The sequence below is a fragment of the Semicossyphus pulcher genome, unplaced genomic scaffold (genome assembly GCF_022749685.1).
Source record: "Semicossyphus pulcher isolate SPU_LCO1_2020_fin unplaced genomic scaffold, fSemPul1.0.p SCAF_2, whole genome shotgun sequence".
Classification (NCBI taxonomy): domain Eukaryota; kingdom Metazoa; phylum Chordata; class Actinopteri; order Labriformes; family Labridae; genus Semicossyphus; species Semicossyphus pulcher.
In genome coordinates, this window is record NW_027211693.1 from 19,526,582 (window position 1) to 19,552,436 (window position 25,855).

Here is a 25,855-nt window from a genome sequence, read left to right on the forward strand (position 1 = left end):
TTCCCTCCTCGTACTGGAAGAGCCGAGAAACCGGAGAGACAGTTACCCGCTGAGGAGGAGAGACGTTATTCATGGAGGATCCACCACGGAGTACCTGACCCACAAGCTGCAGAGTGTGTAGGTGAGTGTGTGTTTGTCCCGTTGTTTACGTGTGTGTGTGTCCATGCGTGTGAGTTCACTGCAGAAGCAGCAGCACTGCAGATACACCGACCAGGGGCTCTGCTCATCCCTCTCTACCCTCCCCCCACTCTCCTCCTCCTCTTCATCTCATCTCCTCCCTTCTCTTTGAGCATCCATAAACGAGTAGGGACTTCACACATGTCACAGAGCACAGGGTTGTGTATGTTGTGTGTGTTTGTGAGAGAGTAGATTCGGTCTGGCCACACCTGGACTCAGCAGCTGCAGTGTGGACACGAGCTGCGCTGGATTTTCCTTCCCTCACGAGAGATGTGTGCTCTTGTGAGAAAAAAATTAAGCTCACACTCAGTAGTTTTTTAACTGCTTTCATATAATCCTCCTCCTGCAGGTCTGCATCTGGCTCTCGGAAGCAGCTCTGTGGACTCCTAAGCGCTCCAAACCCTCCTCCGGGACCAGCCCACTCCCTCCTGAACTGCCCCTCATCCTCATTTAACGGTAGGATGCCTGGCTCTGTGCGCCTGTGCTGAGGAGGCGTCGGCGGGCAGCAGTATGGGCGCTGTGCTGGCCGGCATCCCCACCACCCCCTCCACCACCGATCTGCCACCACCACGCTGCCCCACCGTGACGGGCGCTCCCCCCAGCCCCGCCGATGGGCGAAGACACTGACGCCACCCCGACGCTCAACCACCGCGGCTTCCTCCCCGACCACAACTATGTGACTGAAGGTAAGAAGATTACTTTTATTTGTGTCTATATTTAACAAAGATTGTGTAAAAGTCTGCCCCCATGTGAGTGTGCATCTACGTGTCGGACTTCTGGAGAGTGTGTGACACAGTGTGTGTGCGCTTAGTGTGTCTGTTAGATAAAACAAGCTCAGGATAGCCTCTTAATCTTCTGTAAGCTCTGTGTTGTTCAGACAGAGTTGCAGACAGAGCAACAAGAACTAGGGCGCAAAAAACTCTCCTCTCTGCCAAAATGAAACATCTTAGGCAAGTTTTCATGTCCTCCTTCCCTCCTCTCATACTACTTTCCTATTTTTCTTATACCTTTCTGTGCTTTCTTTCCTTATTTGTGCTTTTGTAACCACTTTCTTACCTTGCATAACACGGCTATTTTGTTACACTGCAGGGAAGAACTGATCTGACCTGTGTGTGTGTGTGTATGAATGTGTTCATGTCTGTTTGTGTCTGTATGTCAGAGACAGAAAGTGGGAGAATAGAAAAATACACTAGCCAGTCACACACATGCACTCTCTCTTACTTTCTCCTCCCGAATATAACAGGTGCAGGAGTCAAACTGAGAATATAGAGTATCATATATCAAACAGGGGAATATTAAAAAGTCCAGTTCACACAAACCATTGCTTTCCTTTGGTTTGTTTTTTCAAACAGATTGATTACCCTGGATAACCTCCCCTTCTGCTAATCTTAATAACACCTCTAATCTCACCTGCACACTAGCATCCCTGTCAGTCTGTCCTCAATCTGTTTCTCACACTCAGCTCATTGTTTGCCACGCCTCTAACACCAGAACAGCGGATTATCATTTGGGGGTCATGAGTGTGTTGTGAGCTCATTTGTGATCCTCGTATCACCGCAGAAAGGGAATTAGACTTCCTGTTTCTGCGCTGTTACATCATTTCCTTCACAGAGAACCACACACTGCAGTCAGGGGAGAGCTGTAGTGCTGCCTGTTGATTGTGTAGATGCTCGTGTTTGCGTTCGGCAAACTGTATCGCTCAGAGGGTTGAAGAATATCTGTGTAAGCGTGTCTTTGTTCGTCTCACTGTGTGTAAGTTTGTGTTTTCTCGTATAGATACAGTATGTCAGTGACAAGCGTCTGCCTTTGTCCATTTCAGACAAGGACTTTGAAGTAGTGGCATAAAATCAGTCTTGACATCCATCACCAACCATCCATTATTGCCATGGCAACAGCCCATGATGATAAACATGCTGCTTTTCATGCTTGGCGAATATGATGGACAGGTCGTCTCCACCCACCAATACTGGCAGTATTAATTATTCCCCACCTCTCAGGCAGACACAGACATTATTCAGGGTGAATTGCTGATGAGCTCACACCAGGGTGGACACACCACTCTGAACACTTGTATTCTGAAAGGGCTGTGCAACACATGGAAGCTCTGACAAGAGATACACGTACCGATTGTGCTCTAAAAATCAATCCCCCTCTAACGACCAAAGCAGATCATTTTCTGTCACAAATACACAAAATGATTCGATACCTGCCTCCTCTACATCCACTCCAACCCCCCCTTTCACCTTTTCCTCCATCCCCCATCCTCCTCCCCATTTCCATCCCCCACTGCCTCCCCCTCCCAACCTCTCCCCATCGGTCTGCTAATGCAACTCGCAGCATCGCCCGGTGCTGAAGTGGCACGTATGCCAAACAATTATCCAACAGTGCTCTGAAGGCTGCCCAAACACAATGTGCCTCTGTATGTGTGTGTGTCTGTGTGTGTGTGTTAAAGACACAGACAGAGAGAAGGAGGGAGGTGGTGCATGTGATTTTATGCTTGGGTGTATTTTGTTGTGTCTCCACCTTTCTTTCTTTCTTTTTAACCTGTGTTGCATTCATATTCATGTCTGTGTCTCTGAGTGCACACTGTGTCTTTTTGTTTGCTCAGGTCTGTGTGTGCGTGTGTGTCTGCAAGGGTTTTGTGTGTGTATATGTGTGTGTGTGTGCATACATAAAAGTGTGTCTGTGAATCTTCCCGTGGGGATTCCCCTGCCCTTTAACTCCTAGCGGGGAGTCATGCTCAACCTCCTTCTACCTAAACGTCCCTCCCCTCCTGTCTTCCCTCCATCTCTTGCTCCCCTCCTCTCACTCCTTTCGCCCTCCTCAAATTCTTCTTTTGCTATAAAGTCACGTCTTGCAACCGGAGGGTTCAAGGATTGATGAGGAAATGCAAACAGCAATTGTACCATTCATCAAACTTCAGAGTTTTGATATTTTTGACAGTTTTGTAAATAAATTATTTACGACTGATTCAGTTTCATAAATAATTCAAACATGGTAACCCCCAACATTATTGTGCACCATAAACTTAAGTAGCAACGCTATTAAAGGGTCAGTTTGCCGATTTTCAACCTTAGTTCTATCATGCTATTATAGGGAGCTAATGCCATTATGGTAGGAAAAAAATGCAGTTTCTCTCTGTGCCTTTGGAAGATGCTATCCGCTTCTCCAATGGGCCTTGGAAAACCGCCGCCAGACTACATAAAACGGGTCATCTGGCGGATTGACTTCCTCAATCTAGGACACCGTCACCAACCTCTGTGTTTAGTTGAAAAAAACACATAACCTAAAGTGTAATAATTTGTTCCACGAGGTGCCTTGAAACACTGCCTGCTCTCCCGTTTTCCCTCCCAGACATTCCACATTTATAGTCACGAGTCATGTCTCGTTTCAAATTGTCAGGTTTGAAATGTAGACTGCAGACCTGAAGATTTTTTAGATGATCCACCGGCATATTCTTGTCGTATTTCTGATTCTGTACCGCTCTGAGCCATTGCCTGCAGCGAAAACGGTAGTATTTCACTCCAGCGTCTCTCGCTGGGCCGTTCCTTTCAGAGGGAGGGGCGCAATGCACGCTGGGTGTTGTAGGAATGTAGAATGGGTGAAACCACGAGCTGTTTGTACTTTCTCCACAGCTATGGCGCCAATTTAAAATATTATTTCTTCTATTGATTACAGAGAACACCAGCTTTGACTGACAGCGGCTTTTTCCAGGGGCCTATTGCTCCTTTTAAGGAGCAAAAAAACAACCATGTTGTGTAATTGATGTTTTTAGACAGAATTTGGCTGGTTTTTAACTAAAGTTTCATAACCTCAGAGGTTGGAGGATTCCCCAGTTGCTTGTAGAGTGGAGCAGACTTTATACATCAAAAAAGTAGGATATAAAAAGTATTTGTATGTTTGAAATCATTTAAATTAAAAACAAGCTAGTAAATGTTCATGTCTGAGACTCTGATCAGCTAAGGATTTCTATGTCTACTTTTGTTTTGACACAAAAACTGACGAGTGGATGTCATTATGTTTGACATTTAAACTGACAGACTAATCAAACATTAAGATAATTGTTTGTCATCATAGCAGCATATCAGTAGGTGAGCCTTCACCAGCTGTCATGGCTCTTTTTTCTAATCATCGATCGTGTCACCTCGAGACAAATGTGAAGCTAACCACTTCATTTCAGAACACAGGCCAATCAAGACACCAAAAGACTCTCTTTACCTGTCCATCCTGCATGTCTTGCTAGTCTACCTGCCAACCTTCAACACATGAACACATCATGTTGTATAGATACACAATTATCATCAAAACATCATCAGTCATTTTTTTCTCTGGTGAGTACTCATGGCCAAATGTGGTGATGCAGTAACTCAGTCCCTACCCTTAACCCCGCCCTCCCCGCTCCTTCCTTCCCCTCTGCTCCTCCCTGTTGCCCTCCTCCCTCCCTCCTTCCCCGCCTTCCCTTCCCTCCATCCTTGCTCCTCTTGCAGGGCTGCTCCTGGCTATAGCCTGAAGAGCTGCGCCCATCCTGTCCACCCCTCTCCACCCTGGAGTCCTCCCCCAGGATGTTGAGCCCCATCCAGGTCCTGTGCTCCGACATCACTACCCTTTCTCTGGAGCCCGAGCCGTTTGCCTCTTACACTGAAGGTGTGTGCTCTCTCCTCTTCTCTCCCCAAGGTGCTCTCTCTGTCGCACTGTCGCCCCACATGACCCCAGAGTGAGACACGAGAGTGTGTGTCTGTGTGCGTGCGTCTGTGTGTGGGTGGCTGAATGTGAGAAGTGTGTGTGTGTTGGGATGGAGTGTGACTGTTACAAAGTGTGTGTCATTTCTTTGAGTCAGGTGAATTCTTATGCGAGTCTGAGTGTTAAAAATACCTTAAACATCACTCTTTCTCCGTCTGTCTGCCTCATCCTTTTTTATGTGTTCCTATTTTTGGACCTGCCGCTTTATTTTTGTCTCAGTCCGCCAGCTTCAGTGTGAAATGTGTGAGTGCGAGCGATAGTGATTGATATCTTTAAATAGTTTCACCAGACGACACCCCGTCTCCTTTAAAGCAGATCTATCTTACTTCTTCCTCTTGACATCCTTGCACACAAACTTCAAAGGCACACTTTCTAAACCGCTTATGACATGTAAGGTCCCGATTCCATTCGATTTCCGATCCGATTCGATTTGATTTTGTCAGAGGTATTTCAGTTACAATATCAATGCGCCTCTAACCTGGTGTACTTAATCACATTTTTTAATGTTTACAATAAACATTGACCCATAAGAAGTTACATCATGTTCTTTTTATTTAACATGACAAACACACAGCAGTCAACATGAATCATTATGAATTAGACAGCTTGTGAACTTTTTTCTGAACATCTGGCTCATGGTTATGATTAAACAAACTGGGCTTCAACTTGAGCGAGATTTGGCCACGAGATCTCATAGCACAAAGAACAAAAACACACGAGACTAAGAGATATGGGGAAAGGTATACTGTATGACAAAATGCCAAAATTACACTCGCAGCCAGAGCCGACGCTAAAAGAGTGTAACATAAACATCAATGCAAAACTAACGTACATATTCATGGACGCACACACAATAAAAAGAGTCCGTCAGCGATCACTGATGTCTCTGTAGTAGGTGCAGTAAACAAGTCCGGGCATGTCTCCCTCACTGCCGTGTTTCGGGGAATGTGCTGAGTCGTGCTGCGTTCAGGAGAGCTCAGAAACGTGAGTGATCAGACACGATATACACATGTTTTAAAAGATCGATCTTGGAACTTATGAATCGATATTGGGTCATTCAAATGAATCGATTTGAATTGGAAAAATCGATTTTCTAAACCCAGTCCTAATGTCAACTCTACCATACAGAAATTCACACACACACACGCACGCACAAAGTGGGCTCAAAATAACAATGTATTGATTAATTCTTTGCTTTAAATGTCTGTCACAATCTCACAAAGTCTAAAAAAAAAACCAAACCAAAAGGTGTTTCGTTTTTTGTAGTAAAAGAATAAAGAAAGCAGTAAAAATCTACATATGAGAAGGTGGATCCAGTAAATTTCAGCCATATTTGCCTCCGAAAAGAAACCAATTACTCAAATATTCAAGTCGCTTACAGAATAATTTTCTGTCGACTAATCATTTCTGCTCTGCACACAGAGCAGGATTACTGTGGCAGTGTAAAAAAGGGTGAGAGCTTTCTGAATACGGGATTACATATTAGTATTTATGAGGCTTCTACACATAATCTCAGTTTTCAGATGGGCTGGGGTTACATTGGGTGTAAACCAGCTGAGCTTCTTATCTTTTGCATGTTACAGTCTCACAAATCTGTTGGAAAAACAAATTGATTTTTATCAATAACGATTCACACGTTGCAGCTTTGAGAATTCGTGCAGCTAGAGGATGTCTTTGCAGCGAGGCAGAGCGGGATTACAGGTGCAACTCGCACACGCAGCTGAAGCCGGCCTGGTTTGTGATTCTAATTGTTTGTGTCCATAACCATTAGGCTCACACCAGCTCTGCTCCATTGTGCCGACGCGTGTTTGGAGAAATGGCAGGTTCCCCGCTGTGCTGGGCTTAAATCGCTCCTCTCCACACATGTGCACCTCGAACACAAACACATGCAGCATTTTTTTTCTTTCCAGATAACTCCAAAACTGCTGGACAGGGATCAATTTAACGTCTCCCTCCGGCACTCTCTCCTCTCGTCTCCTTCGCTCCCTCCTCTCCCTCCATCCCATTTATTTCTCTGCAGGGTAATTGAGTACACACACTTGTGCACACGTACACAGGAAATGCAGGCTGCTTGAGCTGCAGCATGCACACACAGACACACACACACACACATCTCCTGCTGAGTAGTGACTGGTCCTCTCTTTTAAGGAGTGTGTTTTTGGCTCGGCTTTAATGGCCTGTGTTTACTCAGACCTAAGATATCTATAATTGGGACGGTTGGACGTCTGCTCCCCTCTCTGTCCCCACACTAGCCTTGACAAAAAAAAACACGCCTCCCCTGACACCCGCTACCACCCTCATCTCCTCTCCTCTCCCCTCACTGGTGTCTGCATCTTCAGATTTTGTAGCTACGGATGAGCACATATCTTATGATACAGACTATGATTAGAACTAATAATTATTTTCACTACTTTCTGTTCTCTGCCTTTTCTTAAAGCCCCCCTCCAGTGAAAATCAAGTGTTTAACCTTGTAAACATCTCCATGTGTTGTTCTTCATGTGCTACAAGACATATCAGGGACAACATAAGCAGTCATCTCCATGGCTGGGCCTGTCTGCTTTTAAACTGCAGTGTACCAAGGACAGGCTGAACAACACGTTTTCAGATTGACAGGTTTGAGACATCACAATCCGAAGGAGCAAATCCTGTTAATAGACAGGGTGACACTATGCTTCTCATTATGTGCAACCTATGGCAACCACTCTGACGATGCGTGAGCCAGCTGTAACCGCCATTGTAATTCTTGCAAACTCACTGCTGACTACAAACATTAACATTACTGCTACTAATTACTAAACTTCAAGCTAGCTAAGTTTCAACAAGTTGCCGCTAAACGAGCGTGGGCGGGGCCTATGCAGAGTCAGGAATTTTTAATGAGAAGGAGGAGACGCCTCGGGAGGATTTTTACAAGGTAATTAAACGTGTTTTTCAGAAAAAACATATCAGACACAATTTATTATTTCAAGCCGAGCATTTTATATGTCTTAAAACATGACTGGAGCTGGTGTTTAATTACTCAATTAAATTACATTTTGCCATCATAAAGCCCCAGGTGACATCTTCAAAAAAAAGAAAAGCAGCAAATCCCAGTTTTAACAATCTTGAATTATGGGATGTTCATCATATATGTATTAAAACGTACAGATGAATTTCCCATTAACAAAAGACCAGTGAACCAATGAAAATCGTCCAACCATCACCATTTTTCAAGGCCCAAGATGACATCTTAGAATTCCTTCTTTTGTTCAACCAGCATCCCCACATTAGATACTCATTTCACAGTGATATAAAACAGAAAAATACTGCAAATTCTTTCATTTCAGAAAGTGGATCCTGCAAACTTTATAAATGACTTATTATTTTCTGTATTAACCTTCAGTTAATGACCTAAATTGTTGTTCGTTAATTATCTATTGATCAGCTCTCTACAACGTTCTTTGCTTGTCGATGAGCTGCTGTCCTTGTAAACACCTCACGGTGCGTTTGAGTGCTCAGTTGTTTTGTGTTTATCACTTGTGAGTGTTTTTCGGTGCCTCTCTGTGTCATTGGGTTCATTCATGTTTGTGTGTTTTTGTTTTGTATTGATGTGTACTGTATGTGTGGGCGCCTGCACTTGCAGTCACAGTGTGCTCCCCCAGCTCCTGCAGCGTGCCGATGAGTCAGACCGGCCTGCTGATGCTAATGGACTGTCTGTGGGAGACAGACACAGCTAACTCGCTATACTGTAGCGCACACACACACACACACACACACACACACACACACACACACACACACACACGTATCCACACTATCATAGATTGACTTCCAGCCTGAGCGCTCATGAGGATCCTTGTTTCTGCGGTGGTTGCTTGTATTCTCACTGGTTTATTTTTCTGTCTGTGATGCTTTTCTAATAAAGAGCATCAGAGAGCCAGATGGATGTGTGAGGTGTGTGTGTGTGTGTGTGTGTGTGTGTGTGTGTGTGTGTGTGTGTGTGTGTGTGTGTGTGTGTGCGTGTGTGTGTGTGAGGGAAAGAGAAGCACAGAGAGATGAAGAGGCCTCAGGTTGGAAACAGACAGAGGATGAGAGAGGAGAGTTGTGTGCTCCATATTTTATTCAGCTTCATTGTGTGCCGCTCCCGTGGTTTTGCTTAGCTTAGCTCTTTCTCTTCGCTACTCGAGTTGAGACACATTTATCTGTAAATGTGCTGGGATCGTACACACACACACACACACACACACACACACCTTCTGGGAGTTGTGCATTTAAAGCTGCCTGGTGTGCGTATCAGTGTTTGTGAATTTCACTGCATGTGCAGAGAGCCCTCAGTTGTGTGTATGCAGTAATTAACCTCACATCCTCTACTCAGACCACAGCTCCTGCTCCATCTCCTGATATTAATTTGTTTGTTAGTGGACAAAACTGCAGCGGCGTAATTATTCTTCCGCACTCCTTCTTCCTGCGAGGATTGGATTGATGAATCCCACTTCCTCCTTCCACCAGATTGCCATATACGGCTAACTGCTACGAGTACCGCTGCTACTGGTTGGCTCTGCCTGTTACCATGGCAACCCCCTGCTCACCGAAGGACCCCCCCCCCCCCCTCCTCCACCTCCTCCTCCCTTTTCCATCCTTCCCATTCTTCCAACCACCAGCATCACCACCACTACATACAAGCTAACCTACAGCCAGGCAGCAGAGTGCAGTGGGGGAGGGAGAGAGAGAGAGATGTGAGTGTGGAGGGGCAATCAAGAAGAATATAAGAGGGAAAAATGGGGCAAAAAAAGAGAAACTAGGGAACAAGAGATGAGTGATGAGAAAAAAATGTGTGAGTGGGAGAGGGAGCGAGGGAAAGCCTGAAATTGAAATTGAAACTGAAAATAAAGAAGATACTCGAGTGACTGAGAGATCAAGAGCAAGTGCAACGACTAGAGGAGAAATGAGACAGAGAGAGAGAAGCAACCAGTAACACATGAAGTGTGTGACGAACAGGGTGAATAAGGTTGTGTTGGTGGAGAGAATGAGGAGCAGTCCCTGCCTCCCTTCATCATAAAGTCTTTCTCAAGGCCGCCACAGAACAGGCAACGCCACAGCTTCGAATCACTCCGACTATCAGTGATACGCTCTATTTTTATTACAGATAATGCTTTTTGTGGACTCTGGAATGAGTCTTATTTTTAAATCTAATCTGTGACATTTTTGAAGATATTATTTGATTATTTGGTAGAGCTGTAGTAGAGCTGTACAAACGTCTCTGTGAGGCAGGACGGCTTTGTGTGCCAGAACACTGGGCCAGTCAGAATGCACCTCGTTAACACACACTGTGGTTGTGAAGGTTCCTTCTCTATTAGCTTCAACATAATTTCAAAATAACCAAAGGTTTTGTATTTTTAGCAAGCATTGGTTTATAGATTATATACCCTTTTCCTCTTTATGCTACTTGTATGCGACTTTACCACCACTGCTCTTTGATACTTTCGCTGTAGCAGTTAGAAGACATCTTAAGATAATGTTCCTGCAGAGCATTGTCTCTATGGTGATATGTAAAAAGGAACTGTATGTTATGCTAACCCTATCTTTTTGTTTTTAAAACCAAGCATATTTCAGCAGTGATGTTAAGCCAGTAGTAGTGGACATTTGTTTTGTAAATGCTCCTTAATTTTCTTACAAAAATTAAGCTAGAAGATCGGTACCACTTTCATGTCTGTACGCATGCAGCTACAGACAGCAGTCAGTTAGCATGCTTAGCTTAAAAAGATGAAACTCAGGCAAACAGCCAGCCTGGCCCTATCAGAAGTTTTCAATATTTTGCTTACCAGCGCCTCTAAATCGAGTAATTAAAACGTGACATGTTGGGCGCTGGTTTGGATCAGCGGTTGTATTGGTGACCATGTGCAGAGGCTGTGGTCCTCAAAGCGGTGGCCCCGGGTTCAGCTCCCGCCCTCGGCCCTTTGCTGCGTGTCATCCCCCATTCTCTCTTCCCCTGTTTCCGATGCTATCCACGGTCCTCTCTCTCTCTTTAAAACGTGACATGTTTGTTTGTTCCGTACAAAAACAAAAGTGTAAAAATGATTGTGGTTTAGAGGGAGGTAACAGGCTGAAACCAGCCTGAAAAGTGTTTGATTTTCAAAGGGCTGTAATCAACAGTCCCGTGCCAAAATGCCTCTCAATTCAGTAGACGTACAACCAATCAGAGCAGCTCAACAGGGCAGCTCAACATGGGACAAAACAGTAGTCTGCTAGGCTAGGTAGCTAGTTGCAACAGCCAATTCACATTGCTTCTAATTCAACTTTATATACAGAGGATTGACATGACAGGATTTATTAGCCAACATTTACCGTTATACTGGAGTAATAGTGGATTCAGAATGCTAAACATCAACAGCTGCCATCTTTGTTGTTTACAAAAAAGGCCTCAACTGAACCTAAACCCCTGTTTGGATGGAAATCTGTCTAAAAGGGAGCAGGACAAGATATATCAGCCAAAAAATATAAGACATAAACTCACTGACTCATCTGCTTTAAAGGCTGTGCTGGAACTGTTCCGAGCCCAAGTGCAGTCATTTTGTTGCTTAACCTTCTCGTGATCACGAAGCTCCAGGCAGCCAAGAACTATTCCTTTTAAAATCCCTTCATCAGTAATTGAATAACCTGGTCAGTCTGAATGCGTCATGAAAATTCAACATCTGACTCGCTGCTACACACACAGCAACTGAACAATACATGGATACAACATGATGAAGAAACCGTGAGAATGTGTGTCTGTTGTCAGCACCATGGACAGCAACTGTCTGGCTTCTGATTCAGATATGAATGTTAACTGAGCTGAAAAGTTCAGTTGACTTTGTTGACTTTTGTTAAAACAAATCTCTTTTTTGTGACTGAGACCTGCGTGGTAGAGAAAAGAAACCAGGTCAAAATACTGTATGTGCTTACATCAAATATTAACATGAAGAGGGGTTTCTATGTTCATTCATTCATGACCATGGTAGTCTTGATTTCAGAGGGCCGTCCGACTAGCTTAGCCTCCCTAGTGTACCTTACCTAGTGTGTGTAGTTGAACATTAACATGTAGATAACTTAAACATGTTTCATACCAGCTTAGCTTACCTTCTGTCAGTTTGATTCTTTTTAAATTGCTATATTAATTTATGTTCAATTTGAGTAGACAAGGTATGCCTACACGGGTTGTCATTGTTAGTGCAACAGTTTTATAATCTGTGATTATCAGTCTGTCTGTCATTATCCTTCTCACGGATGACTTGAGAGAATATTCAGCCAGGGAATGGACGTGTTGCTTTGTTAGGAGGAAGCGCTACTCGTACATAGAGTGTTTGTTTGTCACTGTAATGAAATGCTTTGCGTGCATATTCATAAAAGGAATTGATTAGATCAGATGGATATGATTCCCATCCAATGTCCGTTTATATTCAGTCATAAAGAGTAAAGTATAAGAAGAATGTAAGCAGACAGACGGGCAGGGAGAAGATTACATGCAGTGTTAAAACAGATTGGAGCTCCAGATATCACACTGGCATGTTTTTCATCAGTGACACAACCGAGTGTTTTCTGTGTCACGTTGTGTTTATTCTGTGGTTCAGGAAGGTCCACTGAAAGCACTCTGGCAGTAAATGCTAAGTGGATAATATATCGTGCTCACTCCTCATCTCACTTTGTTTGTCACTGAGTCACACTGTGTTGGTGTCTCAGGGCAAGTGCCGGGGACACTGAAGCGAATATGCAAATGATTGGTCCGGAAAAATGATGTTTGAAAGATATTTAATCACTAATGCAAATGACACTCTGAGCTGTGCTTACGCTTGAAGACTCTACAGAGATTATAAAGTGCGTAATTATTCTTATACACACACAAACATGCTCACGAGGACCTTAAGTGACTCTGTAATCTGGTGTGAGTGGAGTGTCATAGTGTGCGTCATTGTGTATGTGTCACCGTGCACACATAGCACCTGTGCCTCGTGAAACAGCTGTGTGTGTATGTGTGTGTGTTGTTATAGGATCTAAAGCTCACGCACCGTTGCAGAATGTTTGTGCGTGTGATCAAATATTGTTTTATTCCCGCACATTAATTTGCATATTTTAATCCACTTACACGTTAATGCTTCGACTGTTTACTCGGTTTGACAATTAATAGTCAGATTATATAGATGAATGATGATGTGTGGTCAATTAGCTAATGGCTGCTCCTTCTCTCTCTTTCTCCTCCCTCCATCTCTCTCTCCCCCTAGCTGATATCATCTCCACTGTTGAGTTCAACCACACAGGAGAGCTCCTGGCCACAGGGGACAAAGGAGGCCGAGTGGTCATCTTTCAGAGGGAACCTGAGGTAGACACACTCACACACTCATGCACCAAAATATCATTTTTCATTCCAGCTCTCAGAGCAGTAATGAACACACACCGTTCCCCTCCAGCTACAACCTAGATTGATTGATAAATAGTTCATGCTCCTGCTGTGTCAGAGAGTGTATCGTTACAGCAGTGCAGAATGCGTACCGTGCTATTTCTTCACTTGATCAGGGTGTTTGTACTGGTGAGCACATTTTGCTGCCCCGAATTTTCCATCTTTTTCCTCTTTTCTTTCCACAGAGCAAAACAGAGCCGTTCTCCCAGGGAGAGTACAATGTCTACAGCACCTTTCAGAGCCATGAGCCCGAGTTCGACTACCTTAAGAGTCTGGAGATCGAGGAGAAGATCAATAAGATCCGGTGGCTGCCTCAGCAGAACGCAGCTCACTTTCTCCTCTCCACCAATGGTACGAGACCACCCACACACACACACGCATGCATCTTAGAGGACCCAGGAAGATGTGTGAGTAGTGATGTTCTTTCTTCAGTGATATTTAGTCGGGAATGGGACCTTCTTTTCCATGTTTCTTTTGTCCTGAAGCAGATTTTCTCTCACACAAAGAGGGAAGAGTTGCATCATATTTCTGTAGTGCATTAGGAGTTTGTCTGCGTTGGATGAGAGGTCCCATCATCAATTTATGTTTTGAGTTTATGGCTCCATAGGAGGGCCTATAGATTTTCCCTGAGCGCCCAGTTATTGATTTATTTAAGTACTTTATTATTTATGATTGAGGGTATGAAAAATGTAGGAACTGTCTCAGCAATTTGGTTGATGGTGCTGCTGGGATGTTTGCTGTCATTTTTCTATCTAAAACTTTCTTTGTCTGTCTGTGTTGATAAAACAAAAAGCTCACTGATTGCTCATTTAGAGTCTGTGCAGTTTTTCAGAGCTGACAGTTTGAAGTTTGCTGGTGGATTAGCTCGTCTATTAAGTCATTTCTTTTGGTTTGAAGTGCCTGAAAAATAATCTTAAACACTTCCTTTTTAATTACTTTCAGCTTCAAATCTAAGATGAAATTCTGTATTCAGCACACTCTGATATGTTTAATCACAGCCTGAGAACTCCAGAGAGCTCCCTCACCTCAGAGCATTATCAACGAGCACCTTTTATTCATTTGTTACGAGTTGTATCTGTTGTTATGTGGATGCTTAATGGGCCTGTCTGCTTCCCAGATAAGACCATCAAGTTGTGGAAGGTGAGTGAGAGAGACAAACGGCCCGAGGGATACAACCTGAAAGATGAGGAGGGTCGTATCAAGGATATCTCCACCGTCACCTCCTTACAGGTGACACATTTATTTGTCTGTCTGTCCGTCCGTCCGTCTGTACGTATGTACGTCAGTCAGTCAGTCAGTCAGTCAGTCAGTCAGTCAGTCTGTCTGTCTGTCTGTCTGTCTATCTTTCTTTCTGTCTGTCTGTCTGTCTGTCTATCTATCTATCTATCTCTCTGTCTGTCTGTCTGTCTATCTATCTGTCTATCTATCTATCTGTCTGTCTGTCTGTCTATCTTTCTGTCTGTCTGTCTATCTATCTATCTATCTATCTATCTATCTATCTATCTGTCTCTCTGTCTGTCTGTCTGTCTGTCTGTCTATCTATGTATCTATCTGTCTGTCTATCTGTCTGTCTGTCTGTCTGTCAGTCTATCTTTCTGTCTGTCTGTCTATCTATCTATCTATCTGTCTATCTATCTATCTGTCTGTCTGTCTGTCTATCTTTCTGTCTGTCTATCTTTCTGTCTATCTTTCTTTCTGTCTCTCTGTCTGTCTGTCTATCTATCTATCTATCTATCTATCTGTCTGTCTGTCCGCCTGTCTGTCTGTTTGTCTGTCTGTCTAGCCGCCTGTCTGTCTATTCTTCTTACTTGCACACAGTAAAAAAATAATTACTGGAGTCAGCTGTGCAACATAACTGGGTCAGTGGGTACAGATGTGTTTGCATGTGCGAAATTGGGTCACTGGCACACTGGTACGAGTGTACGTATGCGTGAGTGTGTGGGGGGCGGAGACAAACTCTGTTTCCAGCTGTGCACGACTGCAACATCTACCCTAGTCAAAGGATCAGTGTGTCTATTCGTGGTTAACTCTTGGTGATCTGTGAGTCCTTTGCAGAGGTCCAAGAGCTTGTATGTGTACGGTGAAGGTGCTCCCACTGTGCTGCATGCAAATGAGGACACGTGTTTAAGCTGTGTATAAAAATGTAAAGCATGCATCGACAAAGAGTGTTAATGCAAATGCAAAGATGTGAACCAAATGAGCTTTTAACACATGCACTGAATTGGATCTTGATCTTGCTATCAAGCAAGCAAATTGGGATTCTACCAGTAATTTATTATTGATGTCATGGGAAGCAATGCATTAAATATTAATTCATGATACAATAAAACTATTTCAATTTAATCTAATGTCCGTATCTTGACAATCCCTCCTCTCCTAATCAGTTTCATGGGGTGCTTTTTTTCCTCAGGTGCCCGTGTTGAAGCCGATGGACCTGATGGTGGAGGTGAGCCCGCGGCGAGTCTTTGCCAACGCCCACACCTACCACGTCAACTCCATCTCCGTCAACTCCGACTATGAGACCTACATGTCCGCTGATGACCTGAGGATCAACCTCTGGAATCTGGACATCACCGACCGCAGCTTCAGTATCCTTTGTGGGCCGTAGTGTGCAGGCACAGTGAGGAGCAGACGATCGTACATGCAATTATGCTGGAACGAGCGTGAATACTTGTGCACAAACACATATAAAAGCAGGACTAGATTTATTAAAGCATGAGGACACAGATAATTAATGCATACATTAACACATAGATGTGAGTACAGGCTCCTTAATCAATTCCTGCCTACACACACAACAAATTCACACGTTGCACGTCCCACTTTGTTGTATAAAGAAATGCACACAGACACAGTGATGGGGGAGGGGATTATTATTCTTGAGAGTGAAAATCTAGCTTAATGAATTATTCAGAAGCTGCATAAATATTTCAGCTCCTATCTGAGTTCTAATCCAGCTCAATAGGACACAGTACAGTCACATCCCTGACCCAGACGGGATTTATGATATTACAATTTATCTGAATATGGAATTACTTTCCTCCCAACAATCCCCCCAAGATACATTTAAATTGGTTTGCTTTATTTCCTCTGTAAATAATTTACATATCTTTGGATTATGTATACATTAACATACACTTGTGTTCTTATTTTGTGTGTAGATCATGGACCTGCGTGTGTATTTATCATCACAGTGAGAGTTTTTAGTGAATAAACTTGATATATGGATGAATTCATTCTCAAACACGCTGCAGGTCCCGGACAGCTGATTCTCTTTGTTGTTTTCCCTGAGCGATGCTCCCTCTCAGACATCGTGGACATCAAACCAGCCAACATGGAGGATCTGACGGAGGTGATCACAGCGGCTGAGTTTCACCCCCACCACTGTAACCTGTTTGTCTACAGCAGCAGCAAAGGCACCCTGCGTCTCTGTGACATGAGAGAAGCAGCGCTGTGTGACAAACACTCCAAATGTGAGTAAGAGCATCTGAGAGCTGAGATGAAGACATCGATCTCCAGACAGGTCAAAATGTGTCTGGTACTGGTGGTTATGTGTGGTTAGCCCATGAACTTTAACTCTTAAAGTATTTTTTAAAGCATGCCCTCAACATTTCCTAGACTCCAGGCAGTCATAACAATTGGATTTTGGTATTTTCAGCATGCATTTTTGTGGTTTGGGTTGGGTTTGATTAAATATCTCGACAACTATTGGACGGATTGACGTGAAATTTCCTACATGTTTAAATGCACCCTGTGAGAAGAATTGTAACACTTTGGGGAAAACATTTGAGTCAGCTTTCAGAGACCTGCTTAAGATGTGTAATCTATCACATTGTGTTTCATTTCAGTTTAGCGGAACAGCATGTCTCTTTTGGAATTGTTACCAGTTGATTATACTTCTCTCCACCGCAGCTCTTTTCTCTTATTTATGTAGAACTGAATTAGATCACCCATAAATTCTGCCGTACATAAGGGGCAAAATTTCAATTCATGGCACACTTGTTCCCCTGTTTTCTTATAAATTGAAATGTCCACTTTAATGCGTGTTTCACAGCTTTGAACAGTATGAGTCAGCAGAGCAGTGAACGCTGCAGACTGTGTTTCCCAACAAGTGGGAAAGGGTTTACCGATTGTATGTTATATTCAGAGAGAAAAGCTTGTATTTACCAAGGTTCTTTCTAGAGATAGACTGATATGTTTTTTTCAGGGCCGATACCGATACCGATTATTAGTAGTCAAGGAGGCCGATAACCGATATTTGGAGCCGATATTCATTTGCAGTAAAAGTGAAAATATTGGCTTCAAAATTTGAATAATACAAACTCCAACACTTAACTTTGTTTAAATGCCTTTAAGAATATGTTTATTAAACAAACAAACAAAAAGTGCAGGGAGTTCCCAGGGTCAGCAGCATCTCTTGTAAAGTTAACTGAAAATTTTAATAAATAAATGAATAACTTCCTGAAGTCTTATAAAGTAAATAAAACAAAGTTAAATAACATTTGCAAAGAAATGAACTATTATCGGCCGTCGGATGAAATAAAATAAAATAAAATAAAAAGGCCGATGCCAATATGCGTCAAAATGCCGAATATCGGCGCCGATAATCGGCCCGGCCGGTCTATCCCTAGTTCTTTCTTTGTATTGTTGTTTTCCTTAAAATGATTTACACACTGACGCTGTCAGACAGCATAAACTGTCCGAATACACACAGAGTTCACCTGTTTGTCTGCCTGCTTAGTAGACTCATCTGACTTTTTATCTGTGTACCCATGAGTGGATTTCTGGCTTACCTGCACTCACCCTCCTCTCCCTCCCTCTCCAGTGTTCGAGGAGCCCGAGGACCCCAGCGCCCGCTCCTTCTTCTCTGAGATCATCTCCTCAGTTTCGGACGTCAAGTTCAGCCACAGCGGACGCTACCTGCTCACCCGAGACTATCTGACAGCCAAAGTCTGGGACCTCAACATGGAGAGCAAACCCCTGGAGACATACCAGGTGTGTGACACGGGGCGTGTGGAAAAAATGAGGGAAGGTTTATATGCCAAAGACGGGAGAATTCATATTTGCTGGCGGGCTTTTATGATGAGATTCCTTCTGGCAAGGAGCAAATGTACTCTGAGCAAGGTGAACTGATAAGGAAGCATTAACATATTATATCATCTGAATCCTCTTGTGTCTCTGAGAACTGAAATCCTTGCAAATTGTCATCGCATATTGATGATGTGTTGAACGAGTGTTGTTGATGACCTGTAGTTTCAGATTTCATCTTCATCTCAAGAACTTATTATCAGAGAAAATAAAAACAGTTACATGATGAACTGGTCAACAACATGATGTGTGTGGAAGCAGCAGATGGAGTTCAGCTGGGACCTTCAGATGGCTGAGGCAAGAGCTCAGTCATGGCATCGAAATGTGATTAAAGCTCAGTGAGATTTATGCAAATGATGTGACAGGCAGCCAGAGTCTACCTGCCCTATAGGCTGCTTTGTGTTGCATTATAGCTCTGCTGACATTGGAGCATCTCATCAAGTCCATCTGACAGACACATTAATCTGTTTGGGACAAAGTTCAGGAAAGCAGCTGGAAGTTTTTTATCTTAGACAAATCTTAGACAGTGGCCCTAATCCTCCTTCATAAAACTCAACTCAACTAAACACCCATGGGAGAATTTGGACCGACTCTCAAGTTGAGTTTAAGAGACTGTTTTTGTGGCTTAAAGCCGAATAATCTACCGAACCAAACGAGCCATTCATGTTGAATGTTCGCTGCCTCTGTGTCAGTGTTTGTCACTTAATTTACTGTTGTGTCCAAACAGCGAGGTGACTAACTGTCCTCTTACTGAAACAAGGCACTGTCATCCTGGAAATATTTGTAGGCAGGAATGAATCATGGGAAGACGGTTGTCTCTCAGGATCACAGTACTTACTGATGATTAGATTTTTCCCCAAACCTTTTAGGGATAATTGGATTGATTAGGCGCCAGATAATGCACTTCTTCTCTTCAGTGCAGAATCATGAGAGGAGAAAAAAAACTCCAGCTGTGGTGTTTTTTAACTTTGAAGTTTGTAGAGAGATATGTGTGTGTTTGGCAGATTAAAACATGCATGAGACAACACAAACAGTAAGTTCAGACTGTGCCGTGTATCTGGGATAAGGATTAGGTGGGTTTAACATGCAGTTGAAAACAAAACAATAAATCTGCGTGCTATGTTTTATCCACAATCTGTTTTACTCTTGAGTCACCTCTAAGTGTTTACAATAGGCCACACAGGCTTCTGTTTATGCTCTTAAGCGCAGTAGAAGTATTTATCAACACCCCTTTGCTCACTGTGTGTTTAGTATTCCTGCTGCGGGCGTGTGGGTGAACATGTGTGTGTGTGTGTCTGCTTGACGTGTGAGGGCCCATGAGGCAGCCAGAAGTGGGAGGCTAAGACGCACCGCCGCTATTTATAGGCTGCCGAACCTCCACTCGTAAAGAGAAGGAGGGAAGGAGGGATACCTTACACAGCGCCCGACACCTAGATCTGCAATGCAGCACGGAGAGGGAAGAAGAAGGGGGGGAGGGAGGGAGGAGAGGGGTGAGGGTTTTGGATGGATGGAAAATGAGATGAAGGAGAGTGAGGGGAGAGTTTGTAAGAAAGGGAGGAAGAGGAAGAGGTTGAAGAGAGGGATCGGGGGGGAGATTTGTCAGCGCTGACATGCTTTTATTTTGGTAAATTTACACTCTTATTACTGCTTGAATGAGAAGACATAAAATCTACGAGGGATGAGGCACGCTGTTCTAAATCAGAGATGATGCAGAATGGAAAAAACAAAAAGAAAAAGATCATATATTCGACTTCAGCTGACACTGTATCATTTCCCCCCGTGCAGAAAGACCCACAGGGGAAAGCCAAAATGTCACCGGGTTTGATGTACAACCATGAGCCGACCTCAGCTTGACCGTTTATTGATCACCAGGCGGCTGTCGACTGCTGACTTTATGCAGAATGTGAAAGCAGGGGGCTTAATGCAGAGCGCGGCGGCTGCGGGGAGGTGTAGATTTCCAGCGCTTGCATCACCGAGCGGACACAGTGCTGACACAGGCAGCTCGGACGAAAGCACAGGGGAAAAGAGTTATTAGTCAGGGAAAATGTGTGTGTGTTCACATGTGTGTCTTTATTATCACGCCCTTGGTGGGTTTGGATGTTAATGGATTTTCTGATATGGAAAAGGAGTTTAGATTAAAATGTACTCCTGGCCCTCGTATTGCTCAGGGCTGGAGGATGAGTCTTATTAGAGCAGCCTTCAGGGAGGTTTGTGTTACAGCTTACGCTCGTTTAATGTGTTTTGTCTGCGCTGAGCTTTGTGCGCGTGTATGTGTGTGCGTTCGGTTTTCTATTTATAGTTTATCTACAGAATCAAAACCTGCAGAAGTTGTGTGCCGGACTCATTTGCAATCATATCTTTATGTGTGTGCTCCTCCAGGTTCACGATTACCTCCGCAGCAAGTTGTGCTCCCTCTACGAGAACGACTGCATCTTTGACAAGTTTGAGTGTGCCTGGAACGGCTCGGACAGGTACCTGAAGTGTTACTCATATATTTTGTGTGGTGATTTATATGTTTTTAAAGTAAAGACACAGTTCCTTACAATGCAGATAGTTTCTTTAAGTGCTGAGGTTTTTAAATATCCCTCTATCCCAAATAGTACATTTAAAAGTTTTGTTGAAGTATCTCTCCTGGATGCCCTGGATAATAATTAATTGATAATAATTTTGCACATTAATCAACAAAATGCGTCAATGTAAAGATGCCAGAATAGCACAGTAGCTACATTTCATCCATAGTCCTGAGGCAGCTACTTACAGAACATAAAACAAATTACAGGACAGTCGACAAGACAGCGCACAGAAATGCTCACAAACTGTTTTACATACAAAATGGACACATTTGTTATGTGACAAATAACAGACCCACATTTAATAAGTTGGTTAAAATGCAAGATGAGCCCAAAGCCCGCAGGAACGGGCATCAGAGGAGGAAACAGATGTGAAGCATGAGAGCATGACTGGTTTGTTAAAATGAAACTGTTTCAGATCTCTATGATGAAGTGTAAGTGTTCATTGTTTTATAAACAGTCTGATGTATTATTATATAAAATGGGATAATCCAGGAGATTATTTTGTGATTTTTGGATTAGATTTTGATAAGACAAGTTTTCAACAGCCATCCTGGGTGGATTCAAGATCATTGTTTTACTTGCAAGACATCTAATTGCTGTACATGAGGCAGTTGAGGGACACTCGCATGATACTTTTTTTGCGGATACATTTACTTGGTAGAATTTTGAACACAGTACTTATAAATACAGGATGTGATAGTTACTGTCTTAATCCATCGCTTTGATTACCACAAGTTAAACTAAATTATCTTAAAACCCAGACAAATAAAGCTGATCTGCATGGCCAGATACCTCATGGGCTTTTCTAGTCTTCAAACCACTCAAAACACTTTTACACTACATGTCACCTTCACCCTTTCACACACATTAACACACTGATGAAGTGCCGATCTCCAATCAGATCTATGCCCATTTATACTAGATGGCTGTGCCTTTAGGAGCACTATGGGGGTCAGTGTGTTGCCCAAGCAGTCAGAAATCGAACCCCCAACCTTCCGACTGAAAGACGACCGACTCTACCGCTGAGTCACAGCCGCCAAATAGTCTTCTTGTAATTAGGAAAAGTGACCCTTTATGTTTGGGCATGTTGAGAAGGTTACATTACAGTAAAGGTTCCCACCATTTTTTAAGTAAAAGTCGAGAATAAAATTTTTTATTTTTAACCCTATTAGATCTTTCCTTCTTCATGTTGTTCCCCCATTTAACAATGTTATGTCAAATCGAACCGTGATTCCTTCCTGTAAAGCTTGAACCAACCAATTTTAATCATGACATATCATGATATTCACCTATCAACCAATCTTATATCATGAGGGGCACAAAGCTAAGATTAATTTCTAAGTTAGCCAGCTAGCAGCTGCATGATGGGTCTTTGTGTGTTCTTTCAAATCAAATTCTTCCCAATGTTTTTTCCCACCTCCCGATCCTGTTTCACTGTCACAATACGGACGCTGGATGCTCTAGAAATGCCTCTTACAGGAAATAACAGAAAGACTTCAAACTGTACTAACAGAACTATTCTGCCCTCGTCCTCTTTCCAGTGTGATCATGACCGGAGCCTACAACAACTTCTTCCGCATGTTCGACCGGAACACCAAACGCGACGTGACCCTGGAGGCGTCAAGAGAGAGCAGCAAACCCCGGGCCGTCCTGAAGCCGCGGAGGGTCTGCGCTGCCGGAGGAAAGCGCCGGAAGGACGACATCAGCGTGGACAGCCTGGACTTCACCAAGAAGATCCTGCACACGGCCTGGCACCCCAACGAGAACATCATCGCCATCGCCGCCACCAACAACCTGTACATCTTCCAGGACAAACTCAACTCTGAGATGCATTAATGAAAGGATGTCAGCGGTGGATACAAACCAGTTTACACCTGAACACACAACTATGCCAGAATGTACACATTTATGGACACACACCCACAGGAATATGCCTAACACATCCACACACACACACCAAATCAGAAAAACACACACTCCCTCACCTCCTCCCAGCCTCCCAGAACTGAAAGGACCTAGAAAAGGGCTAGAAAGGGAAGCGGCTGGATTACGTAATGGATTACGGACTGTGAAAAAGTGGATTTCTTGATTGTTAACCTCTGGATTTTGCTTGATGGTGTGTTGATTGCTACAGCTCAGCTTCTGAGGTGGATAAACCCCCCACCTCGGACTGGAGAGACGTTTACATGTTTGTCTTTTTTTCCTTTTTATTCTTTGGGCTCTTTTGCTTTCTCCACCTCCTCCTCCTCCTCCTCCTCCTCCTCCTCCTCCTCCTCTCCTCTCTGTATTTGTGTGCTCGAGCAAAGCCTATTCTTATCCCGTGCCCACTGTTTGGTGTAACAAAACCCTTTGTGGTTGTCTACCAGCGGCACTGATGAAAAATGGGGCATTTACGTAACTGGCTTTGTTTGATTTCAGATCAGATACCCCTACTTGAGTTTTTTTTGTTGTTACTACTCGTTTAATGATGTTAATGATGGTAATTATGATGACAATTTAAAATGATATGTGTGATGTGAAAGGATGAACCCGGGACCCCTCCTCCTAACCCAACTGCACCCAGACGCCTTCAGTGAGCTCAAACATTCACAGCCCTGCAGATAGACGCAGACGTTAAAGGTGGTAAACCGCGGCCTAATATGAGGACACACTCTCATATCTGCTCCTCACACTGTGTTTCAGTCACCAATGTTTCCTCTGCTGAAACTCCTCTGATGTGGATTCTGCTTCTGGTCTGGGTCTGCGTCGTGTGCTACTTTAAACACAACTCAAATTAAGCAAAAAAAAACACGAAAAAATGAACTAAATAAATCAACAATCAAGCAAAAAGATGCTGCATGTAAAACCGATTTAGCCTAGGTGTTTATAAATTGACTGACTGACTGACTTGGCTGCCTTCTTAACCATTTAGACCCAGCTGTACAAAGGCTTCAGGGGCCCCCAGGGGCCCCTTGCGGCACGAGTTACCATAGATGACCGAGCTCGCCTACCTTTATTTGTGTCTTCGGGCACTGAAGCATGTTTACCAGTGTTCGGTTCATACACGTACATGTACATTTTGAATGAAGCCGTCCAAGTACCAGTTTCTACCCGGCTGAGACTGAGACTGAGAAGAATGGGGAATGTTTTCATTAATGTTGTTCTCTAAAAGAAAAAAGAAGAAAAAAAAAAATCAAAGGGCCTAAATGGTGTCTGTAAATATCAACTCTGTTTTTGACATGTTTTAGGTTTAGTTTTTTTAATATCCACAAACAAACTCGATCATCTGTATCGCTGATCACCTCCAAAGCTGCAGCAGAGAGATGGTACTCTAATCTCTTCAGCCTTCCTCACTGATTACTTTTCTGATGTGCAGAAGCTTTTATTTTTAGAGAACAGTTTATTCTTTTATCTCTCCTTTTCCTTTGACAACATCTGTCGACCACGTCCCGACCAAACTAATGTTGAGTCACTTATTTTTGTGTTAATGTACGTTGATGACAACATTGTCAAATAGACAGTTATAAATACTGTTAATATGTTTTTTTTCTGAATAAAGATTTCAAAGAAATTGCATCCAACGAGCGCACATCTGTGATTTTTATTGTACGGTAATTATATGAGATGGAAAATAATTACCAGCACTATTAAGGAAAAGAGCAGAATGTATGACTCCAATTTATATGAGCCAATAAGGAGTCATCATTACAGTCTGTGAAAGTCATGTGGTCTGAGGCGCCACCTAGTGTCAGTACACACTTATTACAGCTGGAAATAAGGCTTTTCTGCAACAATGTGGAATAATAAAGTAATAAATGTCTCAATTGCAACAGGTAATCAGTGTTTCTCATCATGCAGTTTTGTCAATTAAAATGTAACTTCTCCTGCTGTACTGACTGTAAACTAGAGACGGCTTTACTAGTTTGTGATTTCACTGATTTGTTTGACAGTCAGTATTTTCTTTTCGTCGATTTCCTCCTGTTAGTCCTTTTTAACGTGACATATAGCTTTATGAAAACCCCTGGGACCAATCACATTTAACCTACAGTTATAATAGTTTGGTTTTTTTGGTACTTAAGGGCAGAGAAAACAACTTCAACCAATTAAATTCAATGTTTCATGACCTTTTAAGTTGATATGATAAACTTTTAAGCAGTAAGAATTTATTTGGAGTCTTGTTTGTGTCCACCTGACAAATCTGAGTCCAATATTCATGCTCTTTAAGGGAGGGGCCGCTGTTACAGTTCTTGGAAGGGGTTGAATGCAGGGAACGCATTTTCCTATAGGGCTCAATAAAACTTAACTTTCAGCCCTGTTATTGTTCCCTACCAGCTGCTGAGGGAAATATTTGGCTCTTCAGCTGCTAAAAGATCCACTATGTTTATTAGCTCATCTGTAACTGTGTCTGTCAGCTGTTTGGTGCCGACTTTACAGTGGGTTTAACAGCTTTTTCTGTGAAAGCAGCTGCCTGAAATTACACTATGAAGGCAGTGAGAGAATGACTTAATAGATGCTTTAACACTGCCTCTATTCAATGTCTCTGATTGGGTGCAGGCATGGAGCAGTAATGGAATTGGTAACATTGAGGTTGGACCCATCCAGATGCTGTGAATAAGGTCCACTCAACTTCAGCTCCACTTAAAATTTAAGATGTTTCAATTAATATAATGTAATCCATCCATCCGTCCATCATTTATACCACGTATCCTGTTCAGGGTCGCAGATGGGCTGGAGTCTATCCAGGCTGTCATAGGGCGAGAGGCGGGGTACACCCTGGACTGATTGGCAGTCACAAACAGGGACAGACCCTTTCACGCTCACATTCACACCTATGAGCAAAGTAAGGGTCACCAGTGAACCTAACGAGCATAGTCTTAGGACTGTGGGAGGA

The 25,855-nt window shown here is 43.2% G+C and overlaps 1 protein-coding gene across 3 annotated transcripts; it reads left to right on the forward strand.

Moving 5' to 3' along the window:
• Positions 1–24,540, forward strand: LOC138598022 (serine/threonine-protein phosphatase 2A 55 kDa regulatory subunit B gamma isoform). 3 transcript variants are annotated; one of them, XM_069669671.1, is made up of 10 exons: positions 1–121; positions 527–863; positions 13,149–13,246; positions 13,510–13,675; positions 14,442–14,554; positions 15,735–15,912; positions 16,633–16,797; positions 18,150–18,319; positions 20,792–20,883; positions 22,527–24,540. In XM_069669671.1, exons 2-10 carry the CDS (start codon positions 788–790, stop codon positions 22,819–22,821), a joined length of 1,353 nt encoding a protein of 450 aa, XP_069525772.1. In that variant the 5' UTR covers positions 1–121; positions 527–787; the 3' UTR covers positions 22,822–24,540. The 3 variants fall into 3 exon arrangements, with proteins under 3 accessions (XP_069525772.1, XP_069525773.1, XP_069525771.1); XM_069669672.1 differs by having other exon boundaries at positions 1–117; XM_069669670.1 differs by lacking the exon at positions 1–121 and adding an exon at positions 4,665–4,821 and having other exon boundaries at positions 782–863.
• The last annotated feature ends 1,315 nt before the right edge of the window (positions 24,541–25,855 follow it).

What these genes read in the sequence shown, in the direction of transcription:
- LOC138598022 (XM_069669670.1), top strand. Translation starts at nt 4,740, where the DNA reads ATGTTGAGCCCCATCCAGGTCCTGTGCTCCGACATCACTACCCTTTCT. An exon ending in GTTTGCCTCTTACACTGAAG is followed by an intron (nt 4,822 to 13,148) that starts GTGTGTGCTCTC and finishes CTCTCCCCCTAG; the next exon opens with CTGATATCATCTCCACTGTT. An exon ending in CTTTCTCCTCTCCACCAATG is followed by an intron (nt 13,676 to 14,441) that starts GTACGAGACCAC and finishes TCTGCTTCCCAG; the next exon opens with ATAAGACCATCAAGTTGTGG.